At 34.9% G+C, this 19879-nt stretch overlaps 1 protein-coding gene across 1 annotated transcript in view; it reads right to left on the bottom strand.

The window, feature by feature from the left end:
• Ankrd42 (ankyrin repeat domain 42) overlaps nt 1-19879 on the bottom strand; it is a 66377-nt gene that overhangs the window by 32079 nt on the left and 14419 nt on the right. The window contains exons 5-6 of the mRNA XM_071616978.1: nt 15541-15660; nt 14081-14216 (exon numbers count right to left, since the gene is read on the bottom strand). Of these exons, the coding sequence (XP_071473079.1) occupies nt 14081-14216; nt 15541-15660 (256 nt within the window). The remainder of the gene's footprint in view (nt 1-14080; nt 14217-15540; nt 15661-19879) is intronic.

Below are 19879 nucleotides of genomic sequence, written 5' to 3'. Positions count from 1 at the left end.
GGAAGCAGATCACATTTAGGGGTAAGCCAATCAGGATAACAGCTGATCTTTCAACACAGACTCTGAAAGCTAGAAGATCCTGGAATAACATATTTCAAACACTGAAAGAAAATGGGTTCCAACCAAGAATTGTGTTTCCAGCGAAATTAAGCTTCAGGATGGAAGATGAAATTAAAACCTTCCACGATAAACAAAAGTTAAAAGAATATGCAGCTAGAAAACCATCTCTTCAAAACATCCTTGGCAAAACATTACAGGAAGAGGAAATGGAAAATAACAATGAAAACCAACAGTGGGAGGTAGGACTGTAAAGGGGGGAAAAATAATCAAAGAGGAAAACAAACCATGTTTAGTAACATAAATAAACAAATATGGCTGGAACAACAACCCATATCTCAATAATAACCCTAAATGTTAATGGCTTAAACTCACCAATCAAGAGACACAGGCTAGTAGAATGGATCACAAAACAAGACCCAACAATATGCTGCCTACAGGAGACGCATTTGATAGGAAAAGACATACATAGGCTGAAGGTGAAAGGTTGGGAAAAATCATATCACTCATATGGACTTCGGAAACAAGCAGGAGTGTCCATACTCATATCAAATAAAATAGATTTCAAGCCAAAGTTAATCAAAAGAGATAAAGAGGGACACTACATACTGCTTAAGGGAACCATACACCAACAAGACATAACAATCATAAATATTTATGCCCCAAACAATGGTGCAGCTATGTTCGTCAAACAAAATCTTCTCAAGTTCAAGAGTCTAATAGACCACCATACCATAATCATGGGAGACTTCAACACACCTCTCTCGCCACTGGACAGATCTTCCAAACAAAAGTTGAATAAGGAAACTATAGAACTCAATAACACAATTAATAACCTAGACTTAATTGACATATATAGAATATACCACCCAACATCAAGCAGTTACACTTTTTTCTCAGCAGCACATGGATCCTTCTCAAAAATAGATCATATATTATGTCACAGGGCAACTCTTAGACAATATAAAGGAGTAGAGATAATACCATGCATCCTATCTGATCATAATGGAATGGAACTGAAAATCAACGATAAAAGAAGGAAGGAAAAAGAATACATCACTTGGAGAATGAACAATAGGTTACTGAATGATCAATGGGTTATAGAAGACATCAAGGAGGAAATTAAAAAATTCTTAGAGATTAATGAAAACACAGACACAACATATCGGAATCTATGGGACACATTGAAAGCAGTTCTAAGAGGAAAATTCACTGCTTGGAGTTCATTCCTTAAAAAAAGAAAAAACCAACAAATAAATGATCTCATACTTCATCTCAAAATCCTAGAAAAAGAAGAGCAAAACAACAGCAAAAGAAGTAGAAGGCAAGAAATAATTAAAATCAGAGCTGAAATTAATGAAATTGAAACAAAAGAAACAATTGAAAAAATTGACAAAACTAAAAGTTGGTTCTTTGAAAAAATAAACAAAATCGACAGACCCTTAGCCATGCTAGCGAAGAGAAGAAGAGAGAGAACTCAAATTACTAGCATATAGGATGAAAAAGGCAATATCACAATAGACACTTCAGATATACAGAAGATAATCAAAAATTATTTTGAATCTTATACTCCAATAAATTAGAAGATAGTGAAGTCATCGATAAATTTCTTAAGTCATATGATCTGCCCAGATTGAGTCAGGAGGATATAGACAACCTAAACAGACCAATATCAATTGAGGAAATAGAAGAAACCATCAAAAGACTACCAACTAAGAAAAGCCCAGGACCGGATGGGTATACAGCAGAGTTTTACAAAACCTTTAAAGAGGAACTAATACCAATACTTTTCAAGCTACTTCAGTAAATAGAAAAAGAGGGAGAACTTCCAAATTCATTCTACGAGGCCAACATCACCCTGATACCTAAACCAGACAAAGACACTTCAAAGAAAGAAAACTACAGACCAATATCTCTAATGAACCTAGATGCAAAAATCCTCAATAAAATTCTGGCGAATCGGATACAAAAACATATCAAAAAAATTGTGCACCATGATCAAGTAGGATTCATCCCTGGGATGCAAGGCTGGTTCAATATATGGAAATCAATAAATGTTATTCACCACATCAATAGACTTAAAAATAAGAACCATATGATCATCTCGATAGATGCGGAAAAAGCATTCGACAAAGTACAGCATCCCTTTATGTTCAAAACTCTAGAAAAACTAGGGATAACAGGAACATACCTCAGTATTGTAAAAGCAATCTATGCTAAGCCTCAGGCTAGCATCATTCTGAATGGAGAAACATTGAAGGCATTCCCTCTAAAATCTGGAACAAGACAGGGATGCCCTCTCTCACCACTTCTGTTCAACATAGTTCTCGAAACACTGGCCAGAGCAATTAGACAGACGAAAGAAATTAAAGGCATCAAAATAGGAAAAGAAGAACTTAAATTATCACTATTTGCAGATGACATGATTCTATACCTAGCAGACCCAAAAGGGTCTACAAAGAAACTATTAGAGCTAATAAATGAATTCAGCAAAGTGGCAGGATATAAAATCAACATGCATAAATCAAAGGCATTCCTGTATATCAGCGACAAATCCTCTGAAATGGAAATGAGGACAACCACTCCATTCACAATATCTTCAAAAAAAATAAAATACTTGGGAATCAACCTAACAAAAGAGGTGAAAGACCTATACAATGAAAACTACAGAACCCTAAAGAGAGAAATAGAAGAAGATCTTAGAAGATAGAAAAATATACCCTGTTCATGGATAGGCAGAACTAACATCATCAAAATGGCGATATTACCAAAAGTTCTCTATAGGTTTAATGCAATGCCAATCAAAATCCCAACGGCATTTCTTGTAGAAATAGAGAAAGCAATCATGAAATTCATATGGAAAAATAAACGACCCAGAATAGCAAAAACAATGCTAAGCAGGAAGTGTGAATCAGGCGGTATAGCGATACCAGACTTCAAACTATACTACAGAGCAATAGTAACAAAAACAGCATGGTACTGGTACCAAAACAGGCGGGTGGACCAATGGTACAGAATAGAGGACACAGAAACCAATCCACAAAACTACAACTACCTTATATTTGATAAAGGGGCTAAAAGCATGCAATGGAGGAAGGATAGCATCTTCAACAAATGGTGCTGGGAAAACTGGAAATCCATATGCAACAAAATGAAACTGAATCCCTTTCTCTCGCCATGCACAAAAGTGAATTCAAAATGGATCAAGGAGCTTGATATCAAATCAGAGACACGCCATCTGATAGAAGAAAAAGTTGGCTACGATCTACATACTGTGGGGTCGGGCTCCAAATTCCTCAATAGGACACCCATAGCACAAAAGTTAATAACTAGAATCAACAAATGGGACTTACTCAAACTAAAAAGTTTTTTCTCAGCAAAAGAAACAATAAGAGAGGTAAATAGAGAGCCTACATCCTGGGAACAAATCTTTACTCCTCACACTTCAGATAGAGCCCTAATATCCAGAGTATACAAAGAACTCAAAAAATTAGACAATAAGAGAACAAACAACCCAATCAACAAATGGGCCAAGGACCTGAACAGACACTTCTCAGACGAGGACATACAATCAATCAACAAGTACATGAAAAAATGCTCACCATCTCTAGCAGTCAGAGAAATGCAAATCAAAACCACCCTAAGATACCATCTCACTCCAGTTAGATTGGCAGCCATTATGAAGTCAAACAACAACAAGTGCTGGCGAGGATGTGGGGAAAAGGGTACACTTGTACACTGCTGGTGGGACTGCAAATTGGTGCAGCCAATTTGGAAAGCAGTATGGAGATTTCTTGGAAAGCTGGGAATGGAGCCACCATTTGACCCAGCTATTCCCCTTCTCGGTCTATTCCCTAAAGACCTAAAAAGAGCATGCTACAGGGACACTGCTACATCGATGTTCATAGCAGCTCAACCGTCCTAGATGCCCTTCAATAGATGAATGGATTAAAAAAATGTGGCATTTATACACAATGGAGTATTACTCTGCATTAAAAAATGACAAAATCATAGAATTTACAGGGAAATGGATGGCATTCGAGCAGATTATGCTAAGTGAAGCTAGCCAATCCCTAAAAAACAAATGCCAAATGTCTTCTTTGATATAAGGAGAGTAACTAAGAACAGAGTAGGGTCGAAGAGCATGAGAAGAAGATTAACATTAAACAGGGATGAGAGGTGGGAGGGAAAGGGAGAGAGAAGGGAAATTGCATGGAAATGGAAGGAGACCCTCAGAGTTATAAAAAAGTACATACAAGAGGAAGTGAGGGGAAAGGGAAAAATAATACAAGGGGGACAAATGAATGTCAGTAGAGGGGGCAGAGAGAGAAGAGGTGAGGGGAGGGGAGGGGAGGGGGGATAGTAGAGGATAGGAAAGGCAGCAGAACACAACAGACACTAGTATGGCAATATGTAAATCAATGGATGTGTAACTGATGTGATTCTGCAATCTGTATATGGGGTAAAAATGGGAGCTCATAACCCACTTGAATCAAAGTGTGAAATATGATATATCAAGAACTACATAATGTTTTGAACAGCCAACAATAAAAAATTAAAAAAAAAAAAAGCAAAAGAGTTAAACTAGTATTTCACAAAATAACCGTTAAAAAATGATGTTGCATATTTTTTAAAATTTTTTTGTTGTAGATGGACACCATACCTTTATTTTATTTGTTTTTTTGTTTGTTTGGGTTTGGTTTTTTTTTTTTTTTTTTTTAAATGTGGTGCCAGGGATGGAACCCAGTGCTAAGCAAGCGCTCTATCTACCATTGAGCCACAATCCCAGCCCATACTGAATATTTTTAGTCATCAGGAAAACATAAACTAAAGTCACACTGAAAGATTACTATACACCCATCAGAATGACTAAAACTAGGAAAACTAGTAATATCAAGTATTAATGAGAGAATGGAACAACTGAAACTCTTAAACATGTCTAGTGTGGTATGTAAATTGGCACAATTAGTTTGGGAAAGCTAAAGAAGCCAGATATAAAAGAATACCTGTATACTGTTTGATAATATAGAGTTCAAAAAGTAAAAAGTAAAGAAAAAAGGGGGAGGAAGAAGGGAAATATTACTGGATGGTAGTAATATTCTGTTCTTGACCTGAATGACAGTTACAGAGAAGTGTTCATTTTGGAAAATACAATGAGTTGTGCATTTGAATTGGAAACTTTTATAGATGAGTGTTAGTTTAAATTTTTGTTTTTTAAAAAAGTGAGTGAAATAAAAAGTGGGTTTTTTAAATAATTTTTTATTTGTTTTAATTATTTATACATGACAGGAGATCACATTTATGCACTTTGATATATCATACATAGGTGGGATATAATTTCTCATTTTTCTGTGTACATGTTGCAGAATCATATTGGTCATGCAGTCACATATATACATACAGTAATAATGTCTGTTTCATTCTACCATCTTTCCTATCCCCACATCCCCTCCCCTCCACTCCCTTCCCATCACTTCCCTCTACCTAATCTAAGGTAATGCTATTCTTCCCTAGTGTGCCCTACTCCTCCCCCCCACTCTACCCCCCATCCAACCTTATAGTGAATTAGCATCCACATATTAGAGAAAACATTCGGCCTTTGGTTTTGTAAGAAAGCAAATAGGAGATTCAAGATGGCAGGCTGGAAGAAGGCTGGCATTCCTAGACATTGCTTGGCTCGTGATTCAAGCAGCAGGAGTACTGCTTTCTCTGTGAGGTGAGTGAAAGAGAGATTTCAATAAATCTCAAAATTGGATGGTCACAGTGTCTTAGAGATTCAGAAATTTGGGTACATTAAACAAAGAAGAAACATTATATTGGAAGGGCTGGAGCTGTAGAACAGGCCAAGAATATTTCACCCAGGGGAATTCAAGTCAGTTTTCTTCGCTTTAGCAAAGGGGATCTCTTCCCCTTTTGAGTCTGGTGACTCATGTGACCAGCTAAAGCAGGCTGGAAAACTGAACAGGTGGGAGTTGCATACACTCAGGGACTAAGCCTGGGAAGCCTGGAAAGGCTGTGTTCAAGGGCAGCAGAAGAGGTGAATGATTGGCTCCCTCACCTCATAAGTAGAATCCTAATGAGGCTCTGGAGAGCAATATTCCCAGCAGAGATCAGCAACTTCCAGGGCCTAGGGGTATGTCGATCTAATCTCTCCAGAGCAGACACAAGCCAACAAAGCCCCTGAGGTCTGATTAGAACTAAGCCCCACCTGCTGGAACTCCACATACAGAATTCTGCAGCAACCCCACCCAGGAAGAACATCAATTTGGTCTGTACAGACAAAACTCCAGCTGAGAGTACTTCCCATTCCATCCTACCTCGTACTGAGGAGAAGAGAAGCTGAGAATTATTTGAACCAGCTTCAACCATAGGCCACTCCAACTGGCAGCTTAGTGAGTAACACAAAAAGAAGAAAGGTTTAATAACCCTCAGCCCTTGTTCTTGCACTCAGTACATAACTCAAGAAGAAATGAAAAGATAATAAGAATAGATGGTTACTATCGATGCCTGACTGACTATTTTGACCACCTCAGTGGAAACAATTCCTTTTTATTAAGAATCTTTTTTTCTTTTTGTTTTTGTGCATGCTTTTGCTGTGCTGATTAGTTCATGACATACATATTTATTTCTTTTTTCAGATTTTTAGCATTTTTAAAATGTTCTTTTTTTCTTTGCCTTGTTATTTTTGTTTTGTTTTGGTACTGGGAATTGATCTTAGGATCACTTAACCACTGAGCCACATATTTTAAATTTTTTAAAATTTGTTATTTTGAGACAGGATCTCACCAAGTCCTCAGGGCTTTGCTAAGTTGCTGAAGCTGGCCTCAAATTTGCAATCCTCCTGCCTCAGTTTTCCAAGCCACTAGATTACAAATATGCACCACTACACCTGGCCTTGCCTTGTTTTTTAAGGGTTAGGGGTTTTGATTAGTAATATTTTGGATTTGTTTTGTATTGTTTTTCATTCGTCTGTTCCTCTTGTTTCTCTTCTTTTTTTCTGCTAACAGCCAAGCCTCTTGTTCTTTCACTCTCCCTTTCCTATGTTACTTCTACTTTTTTTCTCCTCCTTCCTTATAACCATCACAAGCTACATCTTTTCTGCATCTCACTTTTTGAAATTGTAAACTCTTTTCTACCTTCCTATCACATTTTCTTTTCTCTTACTTAACTGTATTCTTACCATCTTTTAGCACTAACTGGCTTATATAACTCCTGTCCCCACCATTAATGCTGTTGCAATGATTACTGCTGTGGATGCCATAGTTGACACTTGTTGTTTGATTTAACACCAAATATAATATATGGTTACTTATTGTTTTTGCTGATGGCAATAACTGACCCTACCATTTCTGGTTTTTGTGGCAATTAACATTGTAGATGCCATAATAGGAATGAAGTATTAGTTTAATGCTGTATATTGTTTGCATAGGTTGTTGCAATTCTTTGTTCCTCCTATGAGATGCTGGGAACCTACAGGGACACTACAATTCACAGGGTAAAACTCTGCTGCTGAACTAAACTCAACCAAAAGACAGATGCACCTCGCTCCATATACAAATTAGTGACAATCTTTAGTACACTTCAATACAAAGAATGGAAGAGATAAAAACCCAAACTAATGATCAGGCCTGAAGTAAAAATGACTAGAGGTGGACACCAACATCTCACCTATGGACATCTATTACTGTAGCCAAAACAGAGAGAAATAACATGATGGCTGTGGATACCTACAAGGGAGTCTCAATCCAGAACACTCTAGGACACTTTGGCAAGTGAAGATTGTGCTCTATCAAGGCCCACACAGAAGAGTGGAGGAGAAACACATTCCAACAGATGCATAAAACCCAATACGTGAAATACAAGAAATATGAAAAAGCAAGCTACACAATACTTCCTAACATTCATAGTTCACCAGCAAATGACCCCCAAAATATTGAAGTGAATGAAATATCAGCTAAGTAATTCAAAGGAATTATTATAAAAATGATCAATGAATTCTAAAGGAATACAAAAAAAACTGAATGCATTATAGAAGTTTACAGATTATGAATGATAAATTCAATAAGGAGATAGAAATATTTTTTAAAAAGAACCAAACACAAATCTTAGAAATGAAAGACACAATAAAACAAATAAAATTTTTACTTGAAAGCTTCTCTAATAGAGTAGACCATACTGAAGACAAAGTCTCAGGGCTAGAAAATAAATTGGCCAGCCTTGAACATTCAGACAGTATTAAAGGGAAAAAAAAAAAAAGTAACAATGAACAGAATATACAAGAACTCTGGGATATGAGGAGACTAAGTTTAACAACCACTGGAATTGAAGAGGGCTGTGAGATGTAGGTTAATGGAATGGATAAACTCTTCAGGGAAATAATAACAGAATTTTCCAAACCTTAAGAATAAGATGGATATGATTATCAAGATACCAGAGGCATTCAGGACCCCAAATAGACAAGATCAAAAAAAGAACCTTTCTATGACACATTATAATTAAAATGTCTAACATTCAGAACAAGGATAGGATTTTAAAAGCCTCAAGAGGAAAACATCAGGCCACATTTAGAGGTAAGTGATTCAGAATCACTTCTGATTTCTCATAACTCTGCAAGTCAGGATGTGTTCCAAGGCCTGAAAGAAAATAACTGTCAACCAAGACTACAAGATCCAGCAAGGCTATGATTCAAAAGCAAAGATGAAATAAAAATCTTGCAAAATAAGCAGAAAATATAAGAATTCATGACTGCTGAACCACCATTACAGAACTTACTTAAAGAAATGATGAACATAGAAGAAATAGCACCAAAAAAAATCTCATTTTAAAAACAGATAACCAAATGAGAAAAAGGACCAAATTAAACATGATAAACAAACCAAAATATTAGTAATTAATTAACATCTCTCTATAATAACATTGAATGTAAATGGTCTCTATTCTCTGATTAAAAGACATAGGCTGGCAGAATGGATTAAAGAAATAAGACCCAACTGTATGTTGTTTGTAAAAGACCTATCTAACATGCAAAAACAGCCACAGGCTGAAAGTGAAAGAATAAAAATTGACATATCATGTGAATGGAGTCCAAAAAAGAAGCAGATTTTCTCATATCTGATAAAACAGATTTCACATTAAAGTGAATCACAAAAAACAAGAAGGTTCATATTGGTAAAGACAACAATCCAACAAAAAGATATAAAAGTAATAAATATTTATGACCCAAGCATGGGTTCGATTACATAAAAGAGACGCTATTCAAACTGAAGGCCCAGATAGACACAGTACAATAATACTGGGCAATTTCAACACACCTATCTCACCATTAGATAGGTCATCCAGACAGGAACTTAGTAAAGACTCTTCAGACCTGAAAAATATTATAAATTAAATTGATCTACTAGACATCTATAGAATATTTCATCCACCAACAGCTGAATACACTTTCTTCTCAGTAGCTTATGAATTCTTCTTCAAAAAGATCATAAAGCAGGCCACAAAACAACTCTTAGCAAATACAAAAAAAATACCTGATATAATTCCTTGCATCTTATTATATCATAATGAAATGAAATTAGAAATTAATATGACAAAACTCTACAGAAACTATATAAACACATAGAGATTGAACAATACTTTTTTGTACATGAATGGGTGATAAAAGAAATCAAGTGAGAAATTTAAAAATTACTATGAGAATAGTGATACAACATATCAGAACTTCTGGGACACTATGAAGGCAGGTCTAAGGAGAAATTTTATAGTTATGAGTGCCTACATAAGAAAAATCCCAAATAAACAAATTAATAATGCATCTCAAGGCCCTTGAAAAAAAATAACAAACCAATTCCAAAACCAGTAGAAGGAAGGAAATCATTACGATCAGAGTCAAAAATCAATGAACTTGAGAAAAAAAAAATACAAAGGATTAATGACACAAAGAGTGGGTTCTCTGAAAAGACAAACAAGATTGATAAGCCCTTAGCCAAACTAACCAAAATAAAAAGGGAGAAAACTCAAATTAATAAAATTAGAACTAAAAATAATAAAATTAGAACTAAAAAAGGAAAAATCATCACAGACATCTCAAATCCAGTGGATCATTAGGGACTATTCTGAAAACTTATATTTTAATAAATTGGAAAACCTAGAAGAAATGGGTATATTTCTAAACAAATATGATCGGCCGAAACTGAATCCACAGGACATAGAAAACTTAAACAGACCAATAGCTTGTAATGAGATACAAGCAGTAATAAAAATCCTTCCAACAAAGAAAATCCCAGGACTAGATAAATTCTCAGCTGAATTCTATCAAACCTTTAAAAAATAACTAAACCAATACTTCTCAAATTATTCCATGAAATAGAAAGGTATGGAACAAATCCAGTTCCATTCCATGAAGCCAGTATTACACTCATACCAAAACCATAAAAGGACACATCAAAGAAAGAAAACTACAAATCAATATCCCTGATGAACTTAGATGCAAAAATATTCAATAAAATATTAGCAAATCGTGTTCAATAACATATTAAAAAGATTGCATACCACAACCAAGTTGGATTTATTCCAGAAATGCAAGAATGGTTTAATATATGCAAATTAACAAATGTAATTCATTACATTAACAGAATTAAGGATGAAAATCACTTAATAATCTCAACAGATAAAGAAAAGGCCTTTAACAAAATTTAGCACCCATGCATGATAAAATCACTGAAGAAACTAGGGAGAAAAAGAACCTACCACAACAATATAAAGGCTATGTGTGAAAAACCCAAAGCCAAAATCATGGTAAGCAGGGAAAAACTGAAAGATTCTTGAAAATCTGGGATAAGACAAGGCTATACACTCTCACCACTTCTATCTAATGTGATTCCAGAAATTCTAGCCAGAGCAATTAGAAAAGAGAAAGAAATAAAAGGGATAAAAATAGGAAAGGCAGAAATCAAATTATCACTGTTTGTAGATGATATGATCCTATACCTAGAAGATCCAAAAAATTTTACTAAAAGACTATTAGAGCTAATAAACAAATTTGGCAAAGTAGCAGGTTGCAAAATCAACATACAAAAATCAATAGCTTTCCTATATACCAACAACAAATCTGCTGAGAAGGAAACCAGGAAAACAAATTCATTCATAATAGCCTCAAAAAAATACCATAAAATACCTAGGAATAAATCTAATCAAGGAGGTGAAAGACCTCTACAATGAAAACTATAGAACATTTAAGAAAGAAATTGAAGAAAACCTCTGAAGATGGAACGATCTCCCACATTCATGGATAGACACAATGTAGTTCAAATGGCCATACTACCAAAAGTAATATACAGATTCAATGTAATCCTCATCAAAATACCAATGACATTCTTCACAGAACTAGAAAAAGCAGTTCTATAATGCATTTGGAAGAATAAAAACTCAGAATAGCCAAAGCAATTTTAAGCTAAAAAAGTAATGCTGGAAGCATCACAATTCCTGACTTCATATTATATTGCAGGGCTATAGTAACAAAAACTGTGTGGTAGCAACATAAAAATAGATACGTAGAGCACAGTACAGAATAGAAGAGACAAAGATAAATCCACACATCTGCAGTCATCTGATCCTTGACAAAGATGCCAAAGACACACATTGAAAAAAAGAGGGCCTTTTAACAAATGATGCTGAGACAACTGGTTAATCATATGTAGAAGAATGAAACTAGACCTGTATCTTTCACCCTGCACAAAAGTCAACTCAAAATGTATCAAGGACCTTTGAATTAGACCAGAAACTATGCAACTCCTAGAAGAAAATGTAGGGTCCAACAGTCCAGCTTTTAAGCACAGGCAGTGACTTTCTTAATAGGACCCCTAAAGCTGAAGAAACAATGCCAAAAGTTAATATAAAGAACAGCATCAAACTAAAAGGCTTCTGTACAGCAAAGAAAACAATTAGGAATGTGAAAAGAGAGTCCACAGAATGGGACAAAATCTTTGCTAGCTACTCTTCTGACAGAGGATTAATATCTAAAATATACAAAGAGCTCATAAAACTTTATGCCAAAAAAATCAAATAACCCCATTAATAAATAGGTAAATAAACTAAACAGAAATGGCCAACAAATACATGAAAATGTTCAATATCATTAGCAATTAGGGAAATGCAAATCAAAACTACACTGAGATTACATCTCACACCAGTCAGAATAATAGTCATCAAGAATACAAATAATAAGAAATGCTGGAAAAGATATGGAGAAAAAGGAACATCTTTACACGTATGGTGGGACATAAATTAGTACAGCATATAAATTAGTACAACAGCTATGAAAATCAGTATGGAGGCTCCTCAAAAGAGTAGGCATGAAACCACCATATGACCCAGCTATACCACTTCTCGGTATTTATCCTGAAGAATTAAAGTGATCTTACTACAATGATACATGCATAGCCATGCATGTAGCAGCACAATTCACAATTGCCAAACTATGGAACCAACCTAGGTGTCCATCAATGGGTGAATAGATAAAGTAAATGTGTTATATATACAAAATGGAGTTTTACTCAGCCATGGAAAAAAATGGCATTTGCAGGAAAATGGTTGGAACTAGAGACCATCATGTTAATCAAAATAAGTCAGACTCAGAAGGTTAAGGGTTGTAATGTTTTCTCTCATATGCGGAAGCGAGAGAGAAAAGGGAAAACAAAGGTGGGGTAGTTCTAAAAATCAAAGAGACATCAGTAGAAGAAAGGCATCAAGGGGTCAGAGATGGGAAAGAAGAGGGGAAGTGCTCAAGAGTGACATTGGCCAAATTATATTGTTATATTGGGTGCATATGCGAATATGTAACAACAAATTCCATCAATATGTACAACTATAATGCACCAATAAAAATGTGGAAACAAAGAGCAAATGAATACATGAAATTCTTTATTAATAAAAAGTAAAGTGTTTTTCTCTTAAGAAACATAAATAAAAAGAACAAAATAAAATCACTTTCAGATATGCACAAAAAGAGTGCATTCATACTAAATGAACACTAAAGGATGTTCTTTTGATGGCCATGGGTGTAGCTCAGTGGTAGAGCACATGCTTAATGTGCACAAACTTAATCACCAGCAACTTACCCTCAGCCAAAAACAAAACAAAACAAAAAAAAAAAAAAAACAGATGTTCTTTAGAAAGAAGCAAAAGGATTTCAGATAGTAATGCAAAGGCATAGATGAGGCCAGGAGATATATAGGAGCCAATTTATAAAGGTCTAATATGACAAAGTAATCAAGGTTCTACAGGGATACCAAGAGGTTCTAAACAGCAAAGTAATTTGATCAGACGTATTTATATTATTCTGCCTAGCCTTCCCCTCCATGTGTTTGCTTCTTAAGATTTCTTTAGGATGTAATTCATGTATCGTTTTCATTGTAATATCAGTGTGATCTATCCCTTTTCTGAATTGCTACAGTACTCCTTAAAGAAAACAGTGCTTAGAACCTAGGTCTAAACTGGCCAGTATATTGCAGTTGTTTATATACAACTGCATTAGCAAGTTAATTTAAGTACACTTGTGTCCTCTATTTATATCATTTAAAACGTCAAAGGGTTGCCTATATAGGCTAGGGTTGTAGCTCAATGATAGAGCACCTGCCAAGCATGTTTGAAGCACTGGGTTCGATTCTCAGCACCACATACAGTAAATAAAATAAAGGACCATCAACAACTAAAAATATTTTTAAAAAAATATTGTCTATGGGGCAGAGAGGTATGAAATTAAAAGATAAGAATACTAGACAGTAGATGAAAGAAAAAGCTGCTGGGAAGAATGAATCCATGCTTAATTTTGCCAATTTCTCTTTTGCTAATATGGTTCAAAAAATCAGTAACATGAGGGGTGCATAACATAGGTGAGACATCAAATTAAAAAATGTTCACATTAACATATTTACTATTTTAAATTATTACAGTTTAAATTTCTTAAATATGCTCAAACATTTAAGAGTATATTAGCAAAAATAAAATATTTGCTTTTGTAGAATACCTGGAAGGTTTCCATTGTGGTCCACAGTTTCTATGCCACATCCCCATTTGACAAGAAGTTGCAAACAGCCAAGCCGCCCATGGAAAGCTGCATAATGTACAGGTCTCCATTCTCTCTTATCCGTCACACTAGGATCCTACAGGTAACATTCACAAGGACTCAAGTTTCTTTCCATTTTGTAGGAAAAACACTAAGCCTAGCAGCTTAATTCTGCAAATGACAGCTGGAGGCTGTTCATAAAACTATCAGGTCAGCACTGAATATAATAGAAAAATTTACTGCAACCATTGATTTGAACACATGAGCTCATAAGATATTAATGAAGTTTTTATAAAATAGCCTTTTTAAAAGAATATAACAAGTCAAATAATAGTTTTTATAAAGGAACTTAACTACAAATTCCTGACCAATAAAATGAAAAGGATGAAATAATAATAATGTCTTAGAAAGAATAATAAATAAATACAAAATTTTAAAACTTCTTAATCATTGTTACTCTGTGATATACGTAACCTCACACAATACTCTGATAGAGTTGTAGGGCAGCTGGACCCACTCATTTCATTTATACTCCTGACATTTCCACTTAGATAGCTTCCTTCTGACAGAGACTCCACATGTCATCCTGAAACTGTTACCACTAAACATATTTATACTTTGATTTCAGAACTAAATTTGGAGTTGGTCAACCTGTATTTCAGTCCTGAATCTGGCTCTACTTATTTATACTTTGCTATTTTGAATAAAACTTAATCCTTTCAGTTTCAGATACATTTTCCACAACCTGTAGATTATCAAGTTTATTCAATAGGACTTTAAAGGAATTAAACAAAAATAAATAAAATATTTTCACAAAAGAAAAAATAAAAAGATGGGTTTAAATGATCAAATCATATCAAGACACTTTTTCTTTAACTACAGAAACACCAACTCTTACCATAATGTCTTCGATACAGGTAGTCCTTTTCTTATAGCTATTTTTATGACCAATGGGTAATATTAAAAATAAATATTTCCATAAATAAAATTTCTGGAGAAATAAATCACTTTCTAAATCTATGTATGAAAGAGTTTCAAAAGAAGGACAGAGAGAGGGAAAGAGGGAGAAAAGGAAAGAAATAAACACATAGAAACATTCAGAAATTATAAAGACTTATAATTCCCTGGTTAACTTTCATTTAAAAGCTTTAGAATCTTCCTAATGAAACTCCAATCTGGCATGAAAAACTGCTGAAATACTTTGTACTACACTTAACTGTTATTTGGGAAGTGGGGGGAGGGGTACTGTGAGATTAGTCTGAATTATTGCTCCCATGTTTACAGATGAAAAAGCTAAAAAAATAGTTAAATTACCTCCCCAAAGTAAAGTAAGGGATTTTAAAAGTTAGGAAGAGATAAATGGACTAGCAAATGTTATTCCACCTATGGTTACACACTATCATATTAACGGAGTCCCTTACCACTCCACTTCGGAGCATGATTTGTAAAGTGAAAGAATGTCCATGAGTTGCAGCAAGATGTAAAGGAGTGCATCCATAATCATCTTGAGCTGTCAGATTTGCTCCATTTATTACAAGAGCCTAAAAATAGAGAAATGGAAATGAGTTTACAAGTGTACAAAAGTCAAATCATGCATGTAGGTACAGATTAAAAATAAGCAATTTATTAACCTATAGCTAAATTATTATACATGTCTTTATATGTATGCGACAGGCAAACTGTGAGATACTCTTAGCTAATACTAAGAAAATGCTTGAGATTTTTTAACATTGCCGAGGAGACATTTATAATACTGGAATTTATATTCTGATTTGAGCATGCACAAATTTCATGAACAGATTAATTACCACTAAGTTAAATATTTTAATGATAAGCTAATAAAACTTAACACTTGTATAATTTCAAAAGTAGAATCATTCATTACTTGCCTTTAAACTCAATCAAAGGATTTAATTACTAAAGTAACTACTTCTGTACTCCAGATCAAGCTTCTAAGGAAGTTTCATCTGAATTTGCAACTGGCCCAGTTTTCTGTATACAGGTTGCATCATATACACAGCACACCCCTCTATATAATATAGAGTAATTGTTTTAAAATAATTATTAGTCCCAATCAAAATCCCAGCAATTTATTTTATGGATATCAACAGATTTTAAAGTTTTTATAAAGAGGCAAAATACCCAGAACAGTCAACATAATATTGAAGGAGAAAAACAGACAACCCAGAAGTAGACCCATATGAACATACTCAACTCACTTTTAACAAAGGAGTAAAAGTAATACAATGGAGAAAAGATTGCCTTTTTAACAAATGTTATTGGAACATTAGACATTATTTTAGTCAGCTTTTGGATAGCTATAACCAAAAGATCTGACAAGAATAACTTAAAGGAGAAAAAAATTATTTTAGTTCATGGTTTTAGTTCATGGTTTCAGTTCATGGTTGACCTACTCCACAGCTCTGGGCCTAAGATAAAGCAGAACATCATGGCAGAAGTATGTAGCGGAGGAAAACAGCTCAGGACATGGCAACGAGGAAACAGAGAGAACTCTGCGCAGTAGGGACAAAATATAAATCCCAAAGTCAGCCCCCAATGACCTACTTCCTACAATCTACCTGCCTACAGTTACCACCTGGTTAATCCATTAGTGGATTAATCCACTGATTAGGTTTAAAAAAAAAAAAAAACTCTCATAATCACTTCACCTGAACATTGTTGCATTGTTTCACGTACGAGCTTTTAGCGGACACCTCATATCTTAACAATAACAGACGTCCACACGCAAAATCAATGAATATAGACACAGACAATATGCCCCACAAAAATATTAACTCAAAGCCAGGCACAGTGACACATGCCTGTATTCCCTAAGACTGGGAAGGCCGAGACAGAAGAACTGAAAGTTCCAGCCAGCCTCAGCAACATAGTAAGACCCTCAACAACTTAGTGAGACCCTGTCTCAAGATAAAAAATAAAAAAGACAGGGATGTACCTCAGTGATAAAGTTACTTAAACTTCAACAATAAGAAAATAATCCAATTTAAAAATGGACTAGGGCTGGGGATGTAGTTCAATGGTGAAGCTTGTGCTTAACACGTAGATGGCCCTGGGTTCAATCCCTAGAACTAAAAAAAAAAAAAAAGCACTGAAAACCTGAACATTCCGAAGAAGATATACAGGTGGCTAATAAGCATATGTAAAAATACTCCACATCAAATGTACAGAAATGCAAATTAAAACAAGATACTACTACCTACCTATGAGAATGACCCAAATTCAGAACATTGAAATCAAATGTTAGCATTTACCGCAGATAGCAAATGCAAAATGGTACAGCCACCGTGCACATAGCAGTTTCTTACAAAACTAAACAGTCTTATCATAGTCCAGCGATCACACTAGTTGGTATTTACCCAAAAGAATTAAAAACTTTCATCTACACAAAAACCTGAACATGGATCTTTATAGCAGTTTTAATCATAATTGCCAAAACTTTGAAAAAACCAACATGCCCTTCAGTAAATAGATAGATGGTGGTATATCCAGACAATCGGAATGTTACTCAGTGCTAAAATGAAAGGAACTATCAAATGATGAAAAGACATGGAGGAAACCTAAATGCATATTATCAAGTCAATGAAGGCAGTCTGGAAAGGTTACATACCATTTGATTCTAACTATATGCTATTTTGAAAAAAGCAAAATCATGTAGGTCATAAAAAGACTCATGGTTGCTAGGGGTTAGGGGGAAGGGAAGGACAAATAGGTGCAGCATAGAGGCTTTTTAGGGTAGTGAAACTATTCTGAATGATACCATAATAGTGGATAAATGTCATACATTTATCCAAACACAAAATGTAAAATACAAAGAATGAACCCATGAACTTTGGGTGGTTATGAAATATCACTATTTATTCATCAACTGTGAAATCAATTAATCAATAAGAAATTTTGTACCTTCTGCTCAATTTTGCTGAACGTAATACTGCTTTAAAAATTGTTTTTTTGTTAAACAACTATTAGTTAATTTCTTTTTCCTTGGAGGTTAAAAATTGAATCCTGGTGTATGTTAATCCTTGTGTATGCTAAGCATGCACTTCACCACTGAGTTATACCCCCAGTCACCAGTTAATATGTTTTTAGTTCTTTTCTTCCTCAGCCTTTTTATTTTTTTAAACCAGCCCACATTTCCCAGTATCTCAGCAAAGGATTACTCAATCATAATTCCTATCAAGGGTTTTAGAAAAAAATAATTTCATGATTTTGTCTGATTCCCATTAATAGTCAATAATAATAAATGATATAGTGAGTGCTTACTGTATTTTAGTATTCATGAAGAATATGAAGAGACTTATCAACTTAGGGAGTTAGGACATATGTAGAAACAAAGATAATCAACTATACAAAAAAAACACTCCTTGATAAGAACAACTACATGATGTAGTATCACAAAGCACCACAAAGGCTCTGAGAAGGAATTGATCATTTTGAGGAAGAGAAGGATAATGAAGGCATAAGGAGTGACTTGATCTAATGCTTGGAGAAAGGAAAACATCCTTTGATCCTAATGTCTCAGAAGTTATTTTGCGTTTTTTCTTTCACTGCCCATTTATCAAATTAATACCTCAATGTCTCAACTTCAAATCTCTCTCCAAACAGGGTGCCATTCCTACTCTTGCATAGAAATATAACCAACTTCCCCCCTATAATGAGTTCAATGGCATTTCTTTAACTTTACACCCTTGCTTTCTCCTGTAACTGATATTCTGCTTAATTTCTTTTTTAAAAAAAAAATATATTTTTTAGTTGTTGATGGACTTCATTTTATTCATTTATTTATATGTGCTGAGAATCAAACCTAGTGCCTCACATATGTGAGGCAAGTGGTCTACCACTGAGCCATAACCCCAGCCCGACATTCTGCCTAACTTTAAAATAAACTTCTTCCTTCACTTCCACAGCCCTAATTCATCCTGGCTTTCCTATCTTTATGATCTTTAATCTCTGAGGTCTTTATTCATGTCTCTTTTCTCCCATGCCTACACAGTAACATTTGTCAACACTCAACATTCTGTAACACTCTAAACTCTTCTCTATTATTCCTGAAGTCTTCTCTTCAGCACCCTAACTGCCTAGACATTCTCTACCTATGTAAACAATCTATAGACACCTTAAAATCAACATGTGATCAAACTGAACTCAACATCTTATCTGCCTTTCAGATTTCCCTAATCACTGTGTCACAATTACCTGTCATTTGGACTTAAAATTTAAATCCTCACTATACTCTGTTGATGCCTGCTTTGCAAGATGTCTGACTTATTTTCTTCTTTTTTTTTTTTTCCCCTCCACCACCACCTAATTTCATTCTCTTTAGTTAGTAACTAGAGCAAAAATACTTAAGCCAGGTGCAGTGGTGCACACCTGTAATCCCAGAAGCTCGGAAGGCTGAGACAAGAGGATCACGAGCTCAAAGCCAGTCTCAGCAGAAGCAAGGCACTAAGCAACTCAGTGAAACCCTGTTTCTAAATAAAATACAAAATAGGGCTGGGGATGTGGCTCAGTGGTCGAGTGCCTCTGAGTTCAATCCCCAGAACCACAAACAAATAAATATTTAAAGTTGGGCATGGTGGCATACACCTATAATCCCAGGGGTTTAGGAGGCTAAGAGTGTGTGTGAGTGTGTGTGTGTGTAGTTTCTTGCCTTTGAATTCTTCATCCCTGGTAAAACCAGACATATTTTGCTAATTTTCTAAATGCTGATTTATTACCTTATTCTCCTATTAATGCCCAAAT

The sequence above is a fragment of the Marmota flaviventris genome, chromosome 9 (genome assembly GCF_047511675.1).
Source record: "Marmota flaviventris isolate mMarFla1 chromosome 9, mMarFla1.hap1, whole genome shotgun sequence".
Taxonomy (NCBI): Eukaryota; Metazoa; Chordata; class Mammalia; order Rodentia; family Sciuridae; genus Marmota; species Marmota flaviventris.
This window is presented reverse-complemented; position numbering and strand designations above follow the sequence as displayed.